Source organism: Dendropsophus ebraccatus, chromosome 12 (genome assembly GCF_027789765.1).
Source record: "Dendropsophus ebraccatus isolate aDenEbr1 chromosome 12, aDenEbr1.pat, whole genome shotgun sequence".
Taxonomy (NCBI): Eukaryota; Metazoa; Chordata; class Amphibia; order Anura; family Hylidae; genus Dendropsophus; species Dendropsophus ebraccatus.
This window is the reverse complement of record NC_091465.1, coordinates 52,266,757-52,277,182: the sequence shown is the minus strand read 5'-3', so window position 1 is coordinate 52,277,182 and position 10,426 is coordinate 52,266,757. Positions and strand designations below refer to the sequence as shown.

At 38.7% G+C, this 10,426-nt stretch overlaps 1 protein-coding gene across 2 annotated transcripts in view; it reads right to left on the bottom strand.

The window, feature by feature from the left end:
- Positions 1–915: 915 nt before the first annotated feature.
- Positions 916–10,426, bottom strand: part of LOC138768583 (synaptotagmin-1-like) — a 180,311-nt gene continuing 170,800 nt past the window's right edge. For both annotated transcript variants that reach the window (XM_069946511.1, XM_069946512.1), the window contains exons 6-9: positions 8,454–8,621; positions 3,055–3,172; positions 2,453–2,586; positions 916–1,375 (exon numbers count right to left, since the gene is read on the bottom strand). In XM_069946511.1, the coding sequence (XP_069802612.1) occupies positions 1,166–1,375; positions 2,453–2,586; positions 3,055–3,172; positions 8,454–8,621 (630 nt within the window). In that variant the 3' untranslated portion in view covers positions 916–1,165. The remainder of the gene's footprint in view (positions 1,376–2,452; positions 2,587–3,054; positions 3,173–8,453; positions 8,622–10,426) is intronic.

The window sequence follows — 10,426 nt, the reverse complement described above, 5'->3', positions numbered from 1 at the left end:
CTAATGCAGTATAGTTTTTCATTGTTTTTGACCTACCTCTTGGGATGTAGCTAAAACCATCCTGTGTGTCATTAGACTAAGCTACTCTAAGTAAGGGCAGCATAGAGTATGGACAGAACTGCATTCCTATTAACTAAAGCTGCACAAAAATAATGTGCTTTTTGACTTATCAAAAAATTGCGAGGAACAGAAATAGGTAGGCAGAAGTAGATTCATGAACATGTTCTGTGGATTCTTCATCGCTTATATTAGCCAATGTTTTTGCTAATAGGAGAACAGAGACACATTTACATAGACTTTTTATGAAAGTCCATCATCTGCCATTAAGACAGAGCAGTGAGAGAACATGTTTAGTGAGCGTTTCTCCCCACTGGTTCTAATGAACTGTGGGGGTGTGAATGTCCAGACCCTGACTGTTAAAATTTTTTTTACATCTTCTTTTAGTTCCCATTTAATCTGACCTGTTAACTTTTAACTTAAACACCCACCATCCAAAACACCCTGTAAACCATATTACGTATATAAAATGGACTCCATTTATTTTATCTTCTTTTAGTTACCATTCTTTTGCATTCAGATTTTCGGCAATTTTTATCAAATTTGGACTGAAATTCCATATTGGTTCCCATAGCTCTGTATGAACCCTTAGGTAGCACCATACAAAAAAAATGGCAGCTATGCTAATGATGTCATCTCTAATCTGCTTGAATATTTATTTCTAAAAGCAACACATTTACTCTTCTGACTCTCTTTACTTCACCTATATGATTTTTAAGGCAAAGTTTATAGTGCTATACCGGTCAAACTATAAATATAATATCTAAAAACCAAACATCGCAAATATTTTTTTTTTTGTTGTAAAAATGCATATAGGAATTCCCTATGTTTTATAACATATAATAAAAGACTTTTCTTTTTAAATTATTAGTTCAAGTATTTTAGTTTTCATACCAAACCAGCTGAGATATTTTGAAAAAGGATACTGCCTCTTGGCCAAGTCATATAAATATTTTAGTATTTTACAAATAACCACGAAACAGGAGGTTTCTCAAAGCTATTTCACAGCTACAGCTTTGAACAAGTATGTACACACAGCAGCGCGTGGGGCACATGTACCACCAAGCGCCCACAGGCACTCCCACTCATTCACACACAGAAAGTGACATCATGAGGTCTTCATTCCAAGGGAAGCATCCACTTCTTCCTCTGGTTGTAGAGTATGCCACTGAGCGATAGGCCTCCTGGGATTAGCTAACATATCAGACCAATGACGGAGCTCAGTCCCTGTAGCATTGCAGCCAACAAAGACCTTTCCGATAGCTTCATTTTTACCCAATTTGTCATAATCAAGTACTGTAAGAACCACTTGCACTTTCTGTGGGCATAAAAAGATAAGGTTAATCAAACCAACTGGACAAAAAAAATGAACTCTGTGCAGGATTGAAAGCTGCTCCAATATCACTAATGATTGATGGGGTCGTGTGTTTGCATAGAGGTAATTTAAAGTTCCTGAACCCAATGTGAAATCTGTAACAAGACCCCATTTATATTGTAACCTTTATATCACTAAGCTCATCATATGGGACAGAGAGATCATTTGGGCTCATCAGGCTATAGAATGCAAGTGCAACCTCTCTATCCCCTGTAGTGATTCTGATTAGAGATGAGCAAACCTAAAAAAAAACTCGGGTTTGCACGAACCCAAGCAATCTGCATTTGAATCCCACTGCCTGCAGTAGGTGGATGCAACCCAAGGACTGCCAAAAAAAACATGGATACAGCTTTCGGCAGGCTTGTTAATCTCTAATTCTTATGTTTTGGGGGCTGGATATGGTGTTAACTTTCATAGAGCATTTGAACAATTTAAGACAGCAATGTATAGTACATGTCACTGAGACAGACCTAAATGTTTTAATACCCATAATGCTATACTTCACCCTACATTCTTATTCCATGAGGAAGGATCCTATTCCATGGAGTGATCATCGGCAAAACTGTGTAATAGACCCAGCGACCAGCTGACAAATCAGTTGATCACAGGGTTTTGACAGGTTCAAAAATCCTTGTCAGTTTTGTGTAATAGGACACATTTGACAGGTCATGACCCTTAATTACAAATTGTGCATGGAAAGACTTCTACCAAAGGGGAAAACTATCTGCATTGTTAATACAGCATTGGTTCATTAACATATTGAAAAGGTTAAAGAGTATCAGCCAGACACTTGGCATATGTTCATTCTAATATCCCTACAGAGTAGTGGCGGGCAATTAATTTTCCCATGAGGCCACATGAGAAATTGGAGGGCCGTCAAAATGAAGGCCGTCCAAAAAGACGGCTGCAAAACGACATTGTGTGCCCTAGCCTGAGTAAGTGCTATTTATTGCTTATGTCCAGTGTATGGTGAATATCAGTCTGCACTCTGAAAATCTCAATTCTATAACACTAACTCACCTGAATTTGTTCAAAAGGAACTTCAAAACTAAAGGACTCATTATAATACGGATTCAGGGTGTTTTTCTTAATAGTTGTCTTTTTCTTCTTAAGCCTCTTGCCGTTCTGCATCAGGTGAATTTTTACATATGGGTCTAGTGAAAGACGAGAAAGAAGAAAAACATTAAAATATTACCTATAAACAACTCTACAGTAAGGACTTTCTATCCTTTTTAAGCCAATGCAGATGTAGTGCAGCACAGTTTGTATAATTTTGTATAGTTTAGGAGGATTATCACATCAGGCAATTATTGATGTACAAACTGGTTGTCTGGTCTGTTCCTAAACAGAAGTGGGTCTCATCTTTGGCACATACTAATATATTATTCTTATTATGCCCTGTTCACACTACTGTTCAGAGCTTCCTTCTAGGTAGGGTTCCATCACTTCTGACAACTGTCATGCCGTCAAGTTAATGGAAAATTCTAAAGAACCAAAGGACCCCCACCAGTAATGTCTGTATTTGGACTGTAAAATCTTTTAGTGTAATGTTTTTTGTTATAAATCCATGATGAACATAAAACTTTTTCCAATGTGAAATACATTTTTTCACACTAACATACCTGAAAGTCCTCCTACGTCCATCTTTTTCAGATTTTTGGCCTCCAACACAATCACAGTTAGCTTCCCTGCAGTGGGTACATATCTCAGAGAAAAGCAGATGTCTCCCAACTTTTCTTGCTATGAGAAAAACATTATATGAGGCAAAAATTATATGCTAGAAATTATAGAATTGTTCTGAAAATTACAGAAGTAACAGTTAAACATGTCAAAAAATACTGTGTATACTGTGTTAGGCCATGTTCACATGTCACAAAACGGCCAGTGTCAGAGAAGATCATCTCGGCCGGTACTGCAGTGATCTTCATTTCTGATGAATTGTGATGCGGGCGCTGCACACAATGGAGCATGCAGCCAGAGCCACATGCTACATTGTGTGAACTGACGGGTTCTCTGCGACCGCAATTCAGTTTTTCGTGCGGCCGGATGGAATCCCGGCTGGAGCATATGCTATGGGGATGACTTATTAAAGGGTGTAAAATTTAGACTCGTGCAAACTGCCCACAGCGACCAATTACACCTCCTCTTTTATTTCACCAGAGTAGAAAGCTGAGCTGTGATTGGTTGCTGTGGGCAGTTTGCAACAGTCAAAATTTTACACCCTTTGATAAATCTCCCCCAATGTGTATAGGCTCCAGCCTGGATTCCATTAATTCAAATGCAAAATATGTTTTTTATAAATCATGGCCGTTGGTGCAAATTGCAACAACGGCCCTGATTTATGTAAAACATATGTTGTGTGAACATGGCCTAATACCATATAATAGATAATCAACAATGAAGCAAATAGCAAATAATATAAAAAAAGACATCTAATTATAAAACAAATGATACCAAGAATAATAATAAAAAAAATACAGAATTAAAACACAGTCCATGACCTCCTGCTATGCACATAGAAGAATGACAGGGACTACTTAGGAGATAATAATCACCAGTCACCACCGTCAACAGCAATGACATTTCTCTTAAAGTTCAGATAAAAATGACAGTAAGCAGAGATACTGTTTCTCCATAATGGCTGAAAGAGCTAGGAATTGCCTTTTATCTGACATCCCTGTCTTTATTCAAGCTCCTCCATATTGTGTTACTTGCAAATGATAGGGGTGATGTGTCAGGTTATGGCTATATTACAGTGACGGGCCACTATCTTGTCATTGATTGGCCACTATCTTGTTAGCAATGGCTGCAGTACATCACTAGTATACATTGATGTGAATAGCCAAATGGAAAGCAATGGGCTATAAAATTGTTCATGATCACGGACAACTTCACAGAACGCATGTGAATGCAGCCTAAAACGCTGCGTGAACTCAGCATTAGAAAAGTCCAAAGAAATGTAATAAACTGGTATGCTCACCATATTGCTCTATATTCATGTTCAACCCCAAATAAAGGTGGTGCATGGTCCTGCTCTTTGGCCACATGTAAGAAGTTTGGATCCCACACAATGAGATGCATGGGAGTGTACAATGAGAGTGTTTGCATGGCATGGTCTGAAACTGTATGCTGTATTTTACATTTGAAATTATTTGAGAGTATTAAAAGTTCTTTTATGTGGCTGAGGTACAGGTCTTACTCGTATAACATCAGAAAAACCTTTTATAAAGCTTATTTTGGGGAAGGCTATACTTATCTATTGTAAGGGATCCAGTTCTATCCTATACAAATGAGTTTTCTATAGGCCATATGACAGGTGATTTGTATGCTAATGTAGACATTGGTAACATTCGCAAATGAGTGAAATTGTAATCTTGCCATAGTCAAAGATTTTTTTCCCCCCTTTATGACTTGTAGAATTTCCCAGAGCCCAGACAATGCTTAAATTGCATCAGGATGTGCATAGTTTTCTTGATAACAAGTTATTTCCCAGGAGAAACTGAATGGCAGTGGATAATATCCACTTCCAGGTACCTAGACAGAGTCTTTGTTATGTATTTAATAGCCTTTCAGCGTCTATCAATGACAATGCAGGATGGAAAGCTGAAAATCAGATTTATATTTACAGAATTAAAATCCTGAAAGCATACCCCTGACACCCATCCAACCATACATGATGTGTTACAGGTAGGCCCCTCATCAATTAACATAAAAAGCTCCACTGCTTCTTACATTGGGCATCATTAAAGCGTAAATATCATTTTTAATGACTTCTGACATGTCATAGTGACATGTCAGAATGGTGTATCGGTCGGGGTCCGGCTGCTGAGAACCCTGCCGATGGCTACAATGAAGGGGCAGGCACGTGCATCAGTCTATGGAACGAAGGAGCAGACACTCATGGCAGTCTACAGAATTCACCTCCCTGTAGCGGAGATGAAGAGGCAGAGAGCATGCGTTCTAGTAGGCCAATAAGCACTTCTGACATGTCGCTATGACATGTCAGAAGTTAATAAAAACGGTAGTTACACTTAAAGCCACTTAAAGCAAAAGGCTAATTGCGTTCTTAAAATGAAATCTTTACTATTCTGTTACCACTGGTGTTCATAAAAGAAAGGGGACTTTATAGTAAGGATAAAAAGAAAAGTCCCACCAAAGTTAAAAATCTCAGACAAGCAGGGGGGTGCAGGAACATACTAAAGAAAGTGTACTTACCCATCCTCATGCTCCCGCAGTGTTGATTAACTGATTCCTGCCAGTTCCTGGTGTCCTGCAGCTCCTCCAGCTGCAAACTCACGTACCCGGCTGATTAACTACCTGCTCAGCCAATCAGTGACTGGGAAAGGACATTGTTGCAGTCACTGACGTATGTACCCTGGCTGAGAATGACCATCAGCATCTGACAGTAGCAGTATACTTTCTTTATTGTGTTCCAACACACCCCTGCCTGTCTGAGATTTTTAATTTTGGTGGGACTTCTCCTTTAAAGTATGCCCCCAACTATAGTTTGAGGAGCAGAATTGTTATTTTTTCCTTTAATACCCGGTACATGAAACTCCTTCCTTGTACTCCATTAACCATTAGCACTGGTGTGCAGAAGGGAGGCGGGCCTCCTCTGGTCACAGTTAAAAATGTATTTTATTACCTTCTAATCCCTCTCCTACATCCTCCCTGTTTTTGCTAGTAAAATTAACATCTATCCAAGAAAAGGGCACCACACAATGCGGTTACAGTCTAAGGCTATGTACACAACATTGCAAATTGCAACCCGCCGGGTTACAGAACATCCGGTCTCTTACGTAGTGTGAACCCGGCCTAATTCAGCACCCATGCCCTGATCAATCAAATCTTATGAACCGTCTCTTTGACACAGTATGTCGTTCTTACATTAAAGACACATTGCCATCATGAAGGTAGGTCTCCTTCTAGAGTCTATCCCCCCGTTAACCAGGACAGAGGTTCCTTAAAAAAGAGTAGCTTCTGCTCTGAAGGACTTGGAAAGTATTGATGGTAATTTAAGTGCAGTTAAATTTGTAATACATGTCAATATAGCAGCCCCAATAATAGAGGAAATATGACACATGATAGGTGTCATAAATATTTTCAAAGCCATGAAGATATTTCAGGTAATGTGATCATTTAAATAATTTATGAACTTTAAATATGTAAGGAGGCCGACATACACTTCTTGGACAAAGAATAAAAGGTAAATAAACATTTTTGGTACATAAAGTACAATGTCAGAGATTGTTCTCTTATGACAGTTTCCTGGAATACAAGTGTGAAAGCCATTAAATCAGCTGGCATCACATAATTGGTGATTAAACAAAGTTAGTCATAACACAGCAAATAAATAGGGGAAAAAATACAGCAAGCACCCTCCGCAGGGAGCCTATTAATTTAGAGGTAAATAAGGAATCATTATTCACCAGGGATCCTGTAAATTAAAAAACTGCACATACTGACATGCATTAGAATTTATTTGTACTGTGGATGTAATAAGGCCATGGCTTTTTTACTTTCACATTAGCCTGATACTATACATGAATTCTGTTTTTAATAATTTTTTTCTTATTTGTTTTCCTCATTCCAATTGAAGAACAATTTGGGAGCGGCCATGTCATGAAAGCGTTATAGTGTGGCCACAGGTAGTAGAAATAGTGCGGATTTGGCACAGCAGAAAACCACAGAATTTGCACAAGTAAATCTGCAGCAGTAAACATCAGTTCATCCTGAATTAAAGAACCGGACGGTGCTCAAGCAAATGAATGGAGCCGCGTCATAGAGGGGAAAGAATTCCCTCCCACTGGGGGCGGCCCGGCGCCGTGCACGGGAACCGGGCCTCGTCCGAAAAACGGACCGCAGCACCGGCTTCCCCGTGCCGGCGCCGTTCGATCAGTGGGTTTAGGTTAAAGAGAATGTCCCAGGTGGTACATCCTCTTTAAGAGATTTAATGCTGTAGAGCTTTATAGTAACAAACGTAGAACCTTATAGTAACACAAATATATCGCCTTATATTAACACATATCTAGAGCCTTATAGTAACACAAATATTTAGCCTTAAAGTTAAACATATGTAGAGCCTTATAGTAACACATATGTAGAGCCTTATAGTAACACATGTAGAAACTTTTAGTAACACAAATATATAGCCTTATAGTAACACACATGTAGAACCTTATAGTAACACACAATTAGAGCCTTATAGTAACACTCATGTAGAGCCTTATAATAACACTCATGTAGAGCCTTATAGTAACACATCTCTAGAGCCTTATAGTAACACATCTCTAGAGCCTTATAGTAACACATCTCTAGAGCCTTATAGTAACACGTCTGTAGAGCCTTATAGTAACACATACTGTATGTAGAGCCCTACAGTAACACTTATGTAGAGCCTTACAGTAACAAATATGTGCAATAGTCTCATTTTTAATTAAATGTTTTGGCCTTGTGACTGTTTCTTTTTACATTTATATCAGATACCTTCATTGTACTGTGTAGTTCTAAACATACATACGTTTCTATGATTTTTAACATGGTAAAAATAATACTATGATAAATCAATTCATTGATTTTACTCAAAGGCCATGTTCACACACTGTAAAATAACGGCCATTGTTTTCATTCTACAATGATTACAATGATATATAAAATAACATTAATATTCGTGTCAGTAATTCGAGGACATTATTGCGCGAACAGCAGCTGTTATTTTAAGTTGTTCACACATAGTAACTTTTTTTGTATTAAAATCAATAGATCTTTTAATTAAAGATGCACCCAAAAGGACAATCTTTGACTTTGAGCTAATAATAATGTGCCAACCACTATTATTGCAATAATGGCCGATAGACCATGACCATTGTTTGGTACTAAAAACAATGGCATAGAAAATGTTGTTTGAAGATAGCCAAAGAATGAGGTAATGTTTCATATTAGGTTATCAAGTCTTACAAAATCGTAAAACGAAGAAGTTGACCAAAATGTATGTCGTATAAGATGTCTTAACTTATTGTACCTCTTCTTTTTCAGCAGACTGGAGATCCTGCCACTCCTCAATGACATGAGCCAGGTCCACAGTGTTCATGTGTACTCGGGCTTCACCAATGGCATCATGCTTAGAGAATCGGTCAAAGTCATATACTGACATTACTAAGGTCTTTCCTCCAAGTTCTGCATAAGGAATCTGGAAAAAGAATAAAACCATTAAATTGAGGGTTATGTCTGCAAACTCAATATAAAAATGAGAAAAAAAATCAAAATAGAATCTAGAATAATGAGTTAGCAGCATGATCATGAGCCATCTGCATAGGAAATACACCATCTGCTGGATAATGCAGGAGGGAGTTTCTTAAAGGGCTATTCTGTTTTGTATGTTTTCATTCATTTAGAAAGGATTGTACACTTTGTTTTATGTACATGCATTTAAAATGTTATTCACATACCTTTGTTCTATAACTACAGCTGTAGGCCATGTTCACACAACATATGTTTTGCATAAATCACGACCGTTGTTTCAATTTGCAACAGCAGACGTGATTTATGCAAAACATACATTGTATTGGAATGAATGGAATCCTGGCCGGAGCGTGTACACATAGTACAGCCGGGATTTCAACCAGCCACATGAAAGTCTGACATGTCCATTTTGTGCCGTGGCTATTCATTGAAAAGCGGTCGCAGAGAACCTGTCAGTTCACGCAATGGAGCGTCACGTCTGGCCGGACGCTCCATTGTGTGCAATGGTGAATGATGCGCCGGCATCCAAATTCAACAGAAATGAAGATCATACGGCCAGTACTGCAGTATCGGCCGGGAAGATCTTCACTAACACCGGCCATCATGTGACCTGGCCCGGGTCACAGAAAGACCCGTATTTTAGGCTGTGTGGACCCGGCCTTAGTCTCAAAAATAGTATGGCTCAGGATAGTCTTATGTAATGCATCCATAGGATAACTGAATAGGACAAACATGGCGTTAACCATATGACTTTCATGGGTTGTGTGACCCCTGACATTCATTTATTACTGTTCAAGTATCTAAAGCCCCGATGTTTCAAGAAAGCAAGCGCAGAACTGTCAGCTCAGTGCTCACATCCCCCTGGCTGCCTGGATGATCCTTACATTGTTCGGGCCACCGATGGAAGTCAGCGGCGGTCTGCTGCCACCGCTCCTATTACACAGAGCAGTGCACAACAGACCAACGCTGAACATATTGCGATCTTTCAAAATGTTGAAGGACCAGAATCAGCCAACATTTTGCATGTCGGCTGATCATTGCCTTTCAACATGTGCTATTACATTAAATGATTATCGGCCTGAGTGGTCAGTAATTGGCCAAGTAAAGCCAATAATCGTTCAGTGTAATTGGGCCTGAAAAAGTAGTACATGCAGTATTTTTACTTGTAGCAGCATCTCAGCATCATGTCTGTAAATGTATGTGTGGGAGTTGCTCTAACACTGTGCTCCCAGGGGACACAAGACATGTCATAGATGTAGATCGATGAAAGAGAACTGACTTATATAGTCTACTATACAGATATGGATCAAGTGCACTGATATAAGAACGTTATAAGAGCATAACATTCAATGGATAAATATTAGATCTGTGTATGATTTTCTATTTTATCAATAAATAAAACTTGAATATAAAGTGACATAGTTAATAAGGTTTAAAAGACAAGAGTCTCTTTAGTTAAATCTATAATCCTACTGTGCATCACAGCAGGGAAAAAATTCCTTACCAACTCTTTAAGTTAACGCCTCCTCATGTTTAATCATAAATAAAGGAACAGAAACCGCCTGGTGTACGCTGTACGAACCTGGAATTTTCTACTTAAGGCTATGTTCACACTACGTAAAATAACGGTCGTTGTCCGCGCCGCAAAACTACGGCCCTTGTTTTGAGGTTCCCTATAATGACTGTAATGCAATGTAACTACGGCCGTTGAATTCACACTACATATCAGATTACGGCCATTGTTAATACTGC